The sequence below is a fragment of the Manis javanica genome, chromosome 13 (assembly GCF_040802235.1).
Source record: "Manis javanica isolate MJ-LG chromosome 13, MJ_LKY, whole genome shotgun sequence".
Classification (NCBI taxonomy): domain Eukaryota; kingdom Metazoa; phylum Chordata; class Mammalia; order Pholidota; family Manidae; genus Manis; species Manis javanica.
In genome coordinates this window covers 88,850,184-88,863,796 of record NC_133168.1, presented here as the reverse complement: position 1 = coordinate 88,863,796, position 13,613 = coordinate 88,850,184, and the positions used below count along the sequence as shown (strand labels likewise).

Here is a 13,613-nt window from a genome sequence, read left to right as displayed (position 1 = left end):
GTAAGTCATAATCATTAAAGAAATTGTGTCGATGACATTCCAAAAAGAAAGCAGCAGGGCAGGACAGTTCCACTGGGAAATTCAACCAAACATGTAAGGATGAAACACCAATTCTCTGCAATCCCTGCCTGAAAACAGAAGCAGAGCAAACACTGCCTCACTCACATTATGAAGCCAGCATTGCCCTAGTATCAAAACCAGACAAAAAGAGAAAAACTACAGACCGATATCTCTCATGAAAGTAGATGTAAAAATCCTCAAGAAAAAGTTTTGCAAATGAAATCCATGTATAAAAAGAAGCATATACCAGTGAAAACGGTGTATACACTGTGTCACTCACTGTGCCTTGCCCGGCCCTGCCCCTCACTGGACCAGTGAGACCAAAGGTGTCAGCACTGAATAAATAAGCTAAGCTAAAAAAAAGTATTTGTTTAATTCATTCATTCCAGACATGCAAGGCTGATTCAACATTCAAAAATTAATTTATGTAATATATCACATCAACAGGCTAAAGAAGATAAATCTTATGAGCATATCAACAGATGCAGAAAAAGGAAAAAAATGGTTGACTAAATCTTACATCCAAGGGTTACTAAAAACTCAGAAAATGAAGAACCCAACTTAAAAATGGGATAAGTATGGGTAGATACCCCACCAAATACGATAGTCACAGGGTAAATAAGCATATGGAAAGATGCTCAATGTTTCCATCAGGGAGATACAAATTTAAAAAACAACAAGAAATGCACTTCTATTAGAATGGTAAAAATGTAAAAATCGGACTATCAAATGCTGGTAAGGATGTGGAGCAATAGGAATCTCATTGCTGGTGGAAATGCAAAATGGCACCGACACTTTTAAAAGGGTCTGGCAGTTCCTTATAATGCCCAACATTGCCTTACCATCTGGTCATGCAGCAGTGATCTAAACGAATCAAAAATTATCTCCACAGAAACACCCATACACAAGTATTTGTAGTAGCTTTATTCAAAGCTGCCCAAAACTAGAAGCAATGCTAATGTCCTTCAACGTTGAATTGGCAAACAAACTGGTGTGTCTACAAACTGCAATATTATTTGGTAATGAAAAGAAAACAAGCTATCAAGCCACAAAAAAAATTGGGTGAGGGGGATAAAAGCAGGTACTATCTGGTGGTGACCAGTGTCAGTCAGGCTGGTATGCAATGGAGACAGAAAAAGGATCCCGTGGAATGTGGCAGAAACGTTGACATCTCCTCCACCCTTCATTGCAGACTCAATCCTATCAAAAATCTTCTAGAAAATGAACTAGATTCTGAATACATTCCATGAGTGTGTACCTACCATTCCTGGTAGCATGTCCAGAGAGTACCCTCCTCCAAACATAAACCATGTGAGAGAAGAAGTCTCATTTACTGTGTTCATATATACATTTATAGGACTTAGGGGAACATGATAAATCTTCAGTGATCGGAAATAAATGTCCAAAAACCAGGAAAGGAGAGAGGGAAGGAAGCAGGAGAGAAAGAAGGCAAAGAGGGAAGTGGTATCTCAGCATTATCCTCTGCAATGTGTTCCTCTGAATCACCTGAACAAATGCTTTCACATTAGATCCGACCCTTCAAGTTGAAAATCAAATCACTGTTTTCATGAAAACTATGACAGCAAAGTTATGAGGATATCAGGTTTCAGGGTTAAAGTCCATCCCAATTCAATCCCTTTCTCTGAAATATGAGGTGAATGAGAGAAAGCATCGCAAAGAAATATGGTCAGGAATACATAAAGTTAAACATTGTAAACAGGAGCATTCTTGATATGCAGCTTAGTTATGCTAATTGTGTAATTTTCATTCCATTTCTTCCAGGAAAAAACCAACACACAAACAAACTAAGGTGAAGAATATGAACATGTGAGGATAACTTATGGGGAAACCATGTCAGCACTTGAGAGAGGTGCTTCACACCTAATGCTGGAAGTTTCACGAATAGCTGTCAGAAAGCTGACCGGGGCTAGACCTTTCGGGGCTGCAAGGAGGGCAGAAGAGTAAATGATTATGGAGTTGTTGAGAAGGTAACACAAGAACAAAGGTAGTCACAGTAGCACTGGAAATGGAAGTAGTGAGGCGCATAAATTAGGGAGGTAAAGAACCCGGATATTGAAATTTGTGGTTGTGCCTCTGGGGCCCAAAGTGTCTGCTAAGTTGAGGTCAGTGACCCATCCTGACAAGAGGCTATTTAGCTGAGGAGCCTTCCCAGGGCCCCCTTCACGTCCCTGTTCCGCAGGCTGTAGATGAAGGGGTTCAGCATGGGGGTGACCACCGTGTACATCACTGAGGCAATCGAGCTCTTCTGGGGAGAATGGGTCACAGCAGTGCTGAGGTACACCCCCATGCTGGTGCCGTAGAACAGGCAGACCACAGACAGGTGAGACCCACAGGTGGAAAATGCTTTATACCGGCCCTCAGTGGAGGCCATCCGCACTATGGAGGAGACGATCTGAGAGTAAGAGAACAGGACTCCGGTGAGAGGAAACACACACAGCAGAGCCATGGCCACATACAAGATGATGTCATTGATGAGGGTGTCAGAGCAGGCCGCCTTGAGAACCTGCCCCAGGTCACAGAAGAAGTGCGGGATTTCAGTGCCTACACAGAAGGTCAGCCGCACCATCAGTAGAATATGAACCAGGGAGACCCAGGAAACGGTGAACCAACACACTAGGACCAGGAGCCCGCAGAGTCGGGGGTTCATGGTGGTCGTGTAGTGCAGGGGGTGGCAGACGGCCACGTACCGGTCATAGGCCATCACGGTCAGGAGGAAGTCATCTAGCCCGGCAAATACCATAAAGAAATACACCTGTGTGAGGCATCCTTCGTAGGAGATGTCTTTTCTCTGTGTCTGGATGTTCACCAGTGTCTTGGGGACGGTGGTGGAGGTGAAGCAGATGTCCACAAAGGACAGGTGGGAGAGGAAGAAGTACATGGGGGTGTGGAGGTGGGGGTCGGAGCCGACGGCCAGAATGATGAGCAGGTTCCCCATGACGGTGACCAGGTACATGGACAGGAAGAGTCCAAAGAGGGCAGTCTGCAGTTCCGGATCCTCTGAGAGGCCCAGGAGGAGGAACTGGGATACTTCTGTGTTGTTTCCTGCTTCCATGCGGGTGGGATGCCGGCTGGGAAAGGAGGGAAAGACAACGTTCCGTGAACAGCCCACGGGCACCTTGACAGCCATCCGTCTAGGACTCCACCTGCACATGGACATCCTTCATCCTCTATTATTCCACGTTCCAGTGATTCACTCAATCAAATGATATCCTGTTTTCATTTTTAAGGTAACTATTTACCTTTTTTAAATATAGCCGAAATTCCATTATGTCTTACTGGTTTTAATTGTATTTGAAGCTTTCGATGAAGCCAATTCTGTCTATGGTATGATCCTTCCAAAATAACTGGAGGTATTTAATGTCTGTCCTTTGATAATCTCCATACTTCCTTCATTTAAACAGCTCTACTATGCTTCCTAAGAAGTGGATTCTCAAACAGCCTTTATCCATGACTGGATGCTTCCTGCAGATGTTACATGACAGCTAGCTCTCAAGTGCCTTAATTTTTTATTCATAAACAGTGTCTGCTATTATGTACTTTGTCAGGATTCAAAAATAATAACAAATAACTATTGTTATGTTATTGTTAATTTATTCCATTTATGAAAATTGTTATTGATATACAGCTCTTCCCAAGCACAGTTCAGAGCTGTCATTCAGAAAATGGGATCTTGAGTCAGAGTTCTTGGAGAGAATGTTGGGCCAGCAATGCACGTTCTGTGTGACCTCGACCAAGTTATTTATTCCCACTTAGGTGCAGAATGTTTACCTCTACAACAGGAAGAGTAAGTATTCCCTACATTGTAAGACTGAATTGAATGAGGTGATGCATGAAATTTTTCTATTATGGTTCCTGTGACATTCAGTGTATATTTCATAAGTGTGAGCTACATCACAATAAACCTGAATTATATGGCTATTACGTAAAAATATTTCCTTTAAGCTGGGAGGGCCATCAAAGGGGAGATTCTGATCATTATAAACACAGCAGGTGTGTTACCTCTTTTGTCTACCATGCAGCACGTCTAGTCAGTGAAGGTCCCTACAGCTCCCTCCCAGTACCACCTGCCAGGTGGGTCTTCCAAGAAGAGGGAAAGCCTATGGGACTATGTAGATAAGAGGAGGAAATAAAAACACACAACCATTAAAGTAAAATACAAAGCATGTGTGGGAGTGTGTTTATGTGTACTTACTCTCATGTCCGGATGTTATTATTACAATTCAGGGAGTTAATTATTTTTAAAAATGACTGATCAATTTGATTAAAATATTCAAAGCTTCTGTTGAATCAAACCGTCCTTGAAAAATTAAAAGGTAAGTTTAAGAAGAAAATATGTACACTGTCCATTATGGGAGAAGCCCTGTGTTGTTAATGTCCACAGAGTGCAATTTATTAAAGAGGAAAATATCACTGAGGACTAATTGAGTCTGAAGAGGTGGGTAGAAAAGAAGTATTTAGACCTCTTCAGTAAAAGAAGAATACTGTGCTGTGAGGGGCAGGATGGGAAATTGTTCGTCAGGGGAAGTAAAGGGCATCCATTAGGGGCACAGAACCTGCAGCTGCCCTGTGGGTCGCTGAGCTCGGTGATGGAAGGGAGCCAAGGGGCTGGCACGACTCGAACAGAGTGTGGGGGCCGGCAGGGAACCTGTGGGGGTCTACCTGGCCGGGCCTCCCGGGCTGTCCCTTGTTGTGCATCTCCTGTGGGCAATTCAGGTCTTACTTGTGGGTCAGAGGTTGAGTCTGTTTTTGCTCACCATTCTTTTTCCAGGGACTTATGTCCTGCCTGGTATGGAGTGTGTGTTCAGAACGTGCACGTTAGATGTACAATAAAGAGTGACACCAAAAGCGTCAATGAACTTTAACACAGAAAAGCAATCTTCAAGCTCATCATCTACCTGAATGTAGACACGAAGTAGAATAGTCAAGTTAAATAAGATGCATCTATATCTACTTGAAAAGAATCATAAGGAACAGAATGACCAGTATTCTAGGCATGGGCAGCATGTTCAATTCCAGAACGTTTGCTCACTTAATTCAAAACAAAATAAGTCACTGAAAGAAATCATAACCATAATCGAAATAGAAAATGCTTCTGACAAAATGTAACAGCTGTTACTTGCTTAGTGGCCAGGACAGAGCCTCTCACTGAATGAGGAAATAAGGACAATCTCCAAACCCAGCAACGAATGGTTGTCTTAAAACAGTAAACAACAGGATATTCTACGTTAACACACTAAATATTTGTGTCAAGCTCATGAGCAGTCCTAGTCTGTCTACCCAACTTCAATCCTGCCATATGCCCTTGAGTATTTAAAGACATTGTTAAAATGAGGAAAGGAAATTAGTTTGAGTAGCAAACGTCAGACATACAGTATTTGTATTATTTAAAGAAAAGTACCTTCAGAGAACAGGGACTTCACCTCTGTAGACCAAATGAACATGGGGCTGTCCGAGTGGCAGTTTTCCATAAGGAAAGTCCGGATCCCACGTTCTCTCCCCTTGTCCGTCTCACTCCACCTGCCCTTACGGGGCACCCCCGCTCAAGGTCAGCCCCGGAGCTTTCTGTGCCTGCAGGCTGTCCTGGGGAAGCCCTTGTGCCTTGGCACCTCGGCTGGCATCAGAGAATTATATGTCAGGGACAGCAGGGACAAGTCATTACTGTCTCCGCGGTTGAATTCTCAGAGCCCCTCATTAAACAAATTGTCGCACTGCCTTTGCGCTGTGCAGACAATTCAGCCCCACTGAGGTTCAAGTTTGTTTGAATGGGGAAGTTTCAGCCGATGTAGTGTCAGTGTAGGCACACACACACACACACACACACACACACACACACACACACACACACACACACACACACACACACACACACACATTGAGGTGTTTTCCCTACTTCTCACAGTGTAGGGAGGCTTTCTCGGGAATGACTGGGCGGGACTGGTAGTACAACCTCCTGGGGCCGGGGTGCACCAGGTCTCACTCGCCTCTCATATTTTCCTCTCCCATTTCTCCCCATCTGCCATCCCTCGAATAATGTCCTCGCGGAGACTGGCCCAGAGGCCCGCGTGGGCTCTCCATCTGGGGGAACAGAACCCGGGGTTGCGTCCACAGAGCCCCCCCGAGGTCAGGCTGCCTGGGGAACTCCTCCCTGCAGGCCTGCAGGCGCCCTCCTGCCTAGTGGGCCTGACGCCCTGGCACGGAGTTGGGGAGTTGAAATAATTGTCACCCCTGAATTTTAATACAAACATCCCCACATGAGAGTAGGTACACAGACACACATACCCCCACATGCTTTGTATTTTACTTTAATGGTTGTGTGTTTTTCCTTCCTATTGTCTAGTCCACAGGCTGTGCCCTCTTCTTAGCAGAATGCACCTGGCAGGTGGTCCTGGGAGGGAGCTGTAGAGACCTTCACTGACCAGAAGTGCTGCATGGCAGTCAGAAGAGGTCACAGACTGTTGTGTCTATAATGATCAGAATCCCCCCACTGATGGCTGCCCCAGCTTCAAGGATATATAGATTAATAATAGCCATATAATTCAGGTTTGTTGTGAAGTTAAGAACGGAAGCGCTTGTTTCCAAGGTGTCCATTGTATGTCACAGGATCTACAGTAGAAAAGGTACGTGCATCACCTCATTCAGTTCAGTCTTTCAATGCAGGGAATATTTACTTTTCCCATTGTCGATGTGATGTGTCTGCGGCTAAGAGGGATTCAATAACTTGGTCATGGTCAGACAGAGAGTAAGTTGGCAGAACAAAATGCTACCCAGAAAGTTTGACTCGAGGTCCCGTTTTCTAATTTGGGGGACCTGCATATCAGGAATGGTTTTGATAAATGGAATAAATTAGCTAAATTAATTATAATAATAGCTATCATTTTTTGATATCCTAATGCATACAAAGGCATTTGAATGCTGATAACTTAGTAGGTGAGCAGTCACTACCTGTTCAGAAAAAAAGGGACATGCGAGAGAGAGCTCTCATGTCACAACAGTAGCAAACATCAGGATTCAAAGTTGTTTGAGAATTCACTTTTTATCCCTATCATAGAGCTGTTTAAATGAAGGAAGCATGGGTATGATCAAAGAACAGACATTGGATGCCTTCAATTATTTTAGAAGCATCGAATCATAGAGGTCAGGTCATGTCCATAGCTTCAAATAGTACAATTACAACCAGTGTGTAGAAGATAAAAAGATTTCTGCTAAATTTTGAAAAGGATAAATACCTTTAAAGTGAAAACAGGTTCCCTTTTGACTGAGTGAGTGGCATTTGAAGGACGAACAGAGGGTGAAGGATGTCCGTGTACATACCGGCGGTCTCCAGGTGCTGACTAGCTGAGGTGGGCTGTTCACTGAGGTCACTCCAGTGCTTAACCCGTTCATCTACAGGCTGAGGAACAAGGACGTGAAGGGGGCCCCGGAAGGGCTCCTCGGCCAGGCAGCCTCTTGTCAGCGCTGGGTCACTGGCCTCAGAACTCGGCAGACACTGGGCCCCAGAGGCAAATGTACAGCTGTAGATATCCGGGTTCTTCTCCTCCCTAAGGGACACGTTACCTCTTCCATTTCCAGGGCACCTATGCTTGCTTTTATGTGTTTTTGTATTATCTTCAGCAGCTCCCTCTGTGAATGGTCCTGTTCTTCCCTGTTTGTCACCTGTGATGTTCTACCTTGCTCAGCTTTTTACAGACATTTTGGAGACCGCAACATAAAATGTCAAGCACCTGCATCAAGTGTTGACATGGTTTTCCCCCAGGTCACCCTCTCCAATGTTTATATTAGTCACCTTAATTTGGTTGGTTTTCCCTGGGAGAAAAATGGTATAAAAATTATACAATAGTCGTCACCAAAGTGTTTGTCCTATCAAGGTGTTTCTTGTCCTATGTGTGTAATTTTATGTAATTTTGAAAACACGTCTGAGATAGTTTATTAACTCCATTCGTGAAAGGGACTGAGGCTCGAGAGAAACGGGCCTCGTCCACGGGGCCTTCCCCCTCGCGAACTGACGGCTGCTCGGCGGCTACTGGGCGTGGAAGCCGCGCGGCTGGGAAAGTCCGCGCGGCCACCCCCGCACCTCCCGCCCCAATCGGCGCGGGGCGTCCGCCTGGGGCAGCGCACGGCATCGTCGGGACTCCCTGCGGGGGCCCCGCGTGGCCTGAGCCTCACCCGCCGCCCGCCGCCCTCCCTGCGGCCCAGGCTCCCCCGCCGCGAAAGGAAGACCCCGCAGCGGGTACCGAGCCACCGGAGGAAAGCACCGTAACGGGCTGAGTGCGCACTTCCGCCTTGCGCGACGTCGGTGAGGGGCGGGGCCGGGACTTGAGACGGGGCCACACAACAGCGAGTCAGGGGCAATCCTACGTTCCCTCCCGCGGGTTCTCAGGGGCCGCGGGGGCGCCCCGCGCGGGGGCCTGGGGAGAGGAACGGGCCTGGCGTCTAGGCTGGTGCCAGCGCCAGGCCCCAGGACGGGGCCTACAGCCGGGGACGTGCCTGCGGGTGGGCGGGGCCACGCGCTAAGTGCTGCCGTCGGAAGGGCGGGGCTGGGGGCGGGCCTCGCCTTGAGCGCCCCTCACTTCTCCCCGCCCCGTACGGACTTCTGCCCTATCTCCTGGCTTCAGTCAATTCCGTAGTCCCCTTTTATTTCTTTTTGTTTCTGTTGGGCACCATGGTAAACTCAGTTGACCATAAAACTTAGGTTACATTACCAGCAAAAGTGGGTTCATTGCAAGTAGTATAAAATTAATAATGAATACGTGCAAGTTTTGGCAAAATACAGACTAAGTCCAAGTACAAAGAGGACCGCTCTCTTACAAAGGAAACGGGCACTTGGGAAGGGTTTTTATAAAAAGTCCATTGGAGGAAATTGGGAGTTGTTACATTTATCTGATATTACCTGCTTTTTAATTTTGACCTTCCCTGCAATCTTGTTGGATAAGCTTAGCTGCAGTAGGTTTTTTTTTTGTGTGTGTGTGGTATTAACCAGGCATCTTGCTTTTTACTGCTGCACAGCATTATATTGTACGAGTGTACCCACATTCATGTAGATGACTGACAGGTATGTTGTTCCCTCTTTTCCTTTTATATAACAAAAAATGCTGCAATGAATAACTTTGTACATAGAACATTTAGCTTCAATATGTGTATGTACCTGGCTGCTAAATCCTATCACTGGAATTAGTGAGTCAACGCTTCAAACAGAAATAGCATACAGGACATCAGGTGTAAAACAACAAGGCATATTAATATAACTGCAAGTAGTTTAGTATTATTTCATTAACATTAAAATTTTGATTAATATCTCATAAAGCAAAGCATTGTTTCACTGCAGTTCTTCCATCATATGTATGTCCTTCAAAATAGGCCGTGATAGAGCTAGAGGATATTATGCTCAGTAAAATAAGCCACTTGGAGAAAGACAAGTACCAAATGATTTCACTCATTCGTGGGTTATAATAACAAAGCAAAACTGAAGGAACGAAACAGCAGCGGACTCACCGATTCCAAGAAGGGGCTGCGGTTACCAAAGGGAAAGGGGTTTAGAGGTTGAGTGGGGAGGGGGGAAACGGGATTAATGGGCATTGCAATTAGCACACATAATGTAGGGGGCACGACGGGGAAGGCAGTATAGCCCAGAGAAAACGAGTAGTGACTCTATAGCATCTTACTACACTGATGGACAGTGAGTGTAATGCGGTGCGGGAGGGCGGACTCCATAATATGGGTGCCTATAGTAACCGCAGTGTTGCTCATGTGAAACCATCATAAGATTGTATGTCAATGATACCTTAATAAAAAAGAAATGGGCCCTCGTCACAAAGGCTTGTGTGAAATGGTTTTCTGGAGAGAATTTGACCCCAAGGAACAAGAATACAGAGTAATGGGAGTGAAACAGGGAAGGAAGGAAAGCCAATGAAGGGGATCATTGTCACTTTGATCCCCCAATGGATATCTGGTGCTCAGTTCCACCAAAACCCTTCTGAGGGGCGTTATGACATGTGCCCCAGAACTTATCACTCAGTGGGTGCAAGACATCAGGTTTTTTCTTCCAATGGCTGGGGTGGTCCTCGAGGGTTACATCCACATGTTTACCAGTACAGAACAGATTCTCTCAGGCATCCCTTGTCGTATGATTAGGGAAGCTTAAGAGTGGGAAGCAGCAGGTATATGGCTTGGGCCTGTGGCAACTGGCTGTCCAGCTGCAGCTGTGCAAAGCTGGTCACAGCTTCCACTGAAATAATTACAGCAGACATGGCTGGTGCATAAGATGGGCAAGAGGATTTTGGAAAGAAGGAAGGGAAGTAGAGAAGCAAAGGGAAAACACAGAGTTTGTTCTTGGAAAGGTTCAGTTTGATGTACCTGTGAAACATTCCACTAATGATTTCCAGTGGATAATGGCTCACAATGCTCTGACATTCTGTCCTTCTGGTAGAAGTGGGAGAGAGAATTGGGTTTACACCGAAGGAGGTCGGAAGGACAGACGGAGCCGGGCTGAGCCTTACTCCTAATCCTTGAATAGTGAGTGTGGCACTCAGTTCTCAAGAAAAGACCATCCCAGCTCCTTAAGCTCACGCATCACTGATGAGCGCTCATGGGACACTGCACTTGCTGTTACAGGTCTTGATCCAAATGGCTGGAGGGGTGGACTGTAGTAAGTCACTTGAGGGGTTGCCCACTTCTCCCACCAGAGTTAAAGGATTATTCTTCCAGGTGCAGGGAGTGCCACCAGGTGACAGCCCTCAGCCTTCATCCTCCTGGAGAATTGCTCTCTGCTAAAGGAAGCTGCCCCACCCAAGGACACACCACTCAGACTTAATGCTGTGGTTGCCTGAGTGACAGCCCCCTGTATCCACCAGGGCACGGCCACTGCACTGTCACATAAGGACACGATGAGCAGGGCCAATTACCCTTCCAGGCGGTGACTCCTCTTCTTGGCAGGAGGGACGTGAAGTGGCAGGCAGCAGCACAGTCTGAAGGTCAGTGGGACTTTTGCCTTGTCTCTGGACATGTTAGCTTTTAAAATCCAGACCTCTAAACATGCAGACGCCGGAGTGGTGGATCCTGAACCACAAACTTACCAGTGAATCACTGGGAGTGACATTAGAGGGCCAGTTCTGCTTCTAACTCTGGATTTCAGGACCCTTGGGCTCTATAAACTGGAAATATAACACGTTGTGATGGTCACTGATTTACAGCGTATACTTAACCTGTGAATTACTTGGCTGGAATGAACTGTGCATTCAATGCCTACACTAAATATGATTATCCTCTTTGGAATTAAACATGTTCCATATTTTCCATTAAAAGCATTTTTAGCTAAGGATATACTATATACACCGTTTAGACTGTGTCTTACCTCTACTCTCCCCCATCCATCCAAATTTCATTTTTTATTTATATTTGTCACTGACCACTTCCTCAACACTGTTCCGCTTACTCTCCCTGGCTTGTCCCGCCCCTGCCTGTCTATTTAGAGGTGATGCACGGAACCCACCCTAACACAAACCGCACCTCTGTGTCACCAGCAGATGTGAAGGGCTCTTTTTCATTCTCATTTGATTAGTCATTTCAACAGAAGCAAGACGATTCACCACTTCAGAAAGGGCTCCATGACACAGTGGACACCAAGTGATCACTGAAATTCCCAAGAGGTCCTTCAAGGGAACAATATCAGAGAAAGTTGGTCCCAGGTTTTGGTTCTTGCAGAAAGTATGAAATCCTTTGGCGATACTTGTCATCATAATTCAAACCAAAGAAAGAACTTCTCCTTGGAGAAAACACCTGTTTATCCTTGTACGATTACTGACGCAGGCACCACATTGGCTGAAACTTTTCCATTATGCATGCTGCACCCAAAGAAGCTGAATTTTTTGGAGAGAAAAGGCAATACGATTTATTTCATGAGGAGCTCTGAGAATTCAACCCTTGCGACGATAACATGTCCCAGGTGCCTCTGTCCTATAATTCTCTGGTCCCAGCCGATGTGACACCCAAAGGGTTCCCGTGGGACAGAAAGCAGAAAGGTGCAGTGATAACCTTTGCAGATGCTTTGGTTTGTGTGTAAAGCCGTCTTCTCCAGCTCCTGCTGTGAATCCTACTCTGTCCTCTTGGAACCTTGTACCACTTTCCACTAAGACTTATTTTCCAAAGTGTCTCTAACCCTTCTCAACTGTTTTCCATGAATTATAGATTTTTGTTTGATTTCCTGGGTCCAGTTGTTCAGTCATTGACGACTCAGTGGAGATCTATTATGCATGAGGTATTATCTGTCTTATTTTTTATGTGATTGGATTTTACTGGTATATCCATGACTGTTGTTTGCATATTTGATTTACTGATAGCACTTAATAGTTCTGTATTGATTGTTGTTTCATTTACGCATCCACAATATCACCTACAAATAATATAATCATTTCTGATGCTCAGTAATCGGGCTAATTTCCTTTTGTAATCTTCAGAATCTCTTTGAACTTCAGGAGAATATCAAATGATTGAACTTGTAGATGGCCTTGGCCTGTTCATGAATCTGATGTGAACATTTTAGTGGTTGAATGTAGATTATTCTTTGGTCTTCCGTTTTAAAACAACCATTCTTTAAAACAATCAACAAATTGCTTTCGGTTTCCTCATTTAGCCAGACGCTCCATCCTGGCTGCTAAGCACACTGATGAATGGTACATTTTCTCAATGCATTTTCTATTGTGATTATGGTTATGATTTATCTTCATTTCCCTATTTTTGTGATGAATTATTTTAGCAGGCATCCTATGTTAACCCAGTTTCTCATTCCTAGAATAGGTAGTACTTGTTTAAGATATGTTATTCTTTTAAAATAGAAATGAATGCAATTTATTTAATCTTTTATTTTGTGTTTACATTCATGCATATGATGAGCCTGAAGACGTTTTTGTGTGATATAGTTGGTACTTTTTGTTTCAGTCTTTAATAGACATCTAATATGTAGTCATGCTGAGCACGAACCATAAGCGAGGTAACGTGGGAGTCAGAGGAAAGGCAATGGTAAGCAAAACCGTTCATGACCTGTGACCCACAAATAAACATAAAATTGCCAACATGAGAGGCACACCAGGGAATTGTGCAGGATGCTCTACGAGTGAGTCCCACACATGGTGTCCGTCCTGATCCCCACACTCCATTCAACATCTCCCTGGCCCCTCAAATCCCTTCTATTTCCAAGCTTACTACCCATGGAGCAATTGTGAATTCTGTGCTCTCAGCCCAAATGCTTGCCAACTCCTTACCTCTCCTGATGAACAATTACCTACCCTTCCTCTCACAGCTTCATAATTCATATTTAAGTGAAGCATTTTCCATATGCCTCCCTGTTCCGAAGTGGTACTCAATGATATTTATTCTATAATTAATTGCATTCTTTACACATTAATAATGCTGACCATTTTCTGTCATGGAGCTTGTAAACATTTCTTTTCATCTCAAATTTGCCATTGATTTCTAAAGAATATTTAATTTGTACAGGCTTTGAATATTTTTAATTGTCGATCAATCACTTACATGCACTT

The 13,613-nt window shown here is 44.8% G+C and overlaps 1 protein-coding gene across 2 annotated transcripts; it reads right to left on the bottom strand.

Moving 5' to 3' along the window:
• Window positions 1–2,212: 2,212 nt before the first annotated feature.
• Window positions 2,213–11,813, bottom strand: LOC108384648 (olfactory receptor 7D4-like). 2 transcript variants are annotated; one of them, XM_073221021.1, is made up of 2 exons: window positions 11,804–11,813; window positions 2,213–3,123 (listed from the first exon to the last, which is right to left on the bottom strand). In XM_073221021.1, exons 1-2 carry the CDS (start codon window positions 11,811–11,813, stop codon window positions 2,213–2,215), a joined length of 921 nt encoding a protein of 306 aa, XP_073077122.1. The 2 variants fall into 2 exon arrangements, with proteins under 2 accessions (XP_073077122.1, XP_036860029.2); XM_037004134.2 differs by lacking the exon at window positions 11,804–11,813 and having other exon boundaries at window positions 2,213–3,136.
• Window positions 11,814–13,613: the final 1,800 nt, after the last annotated feature.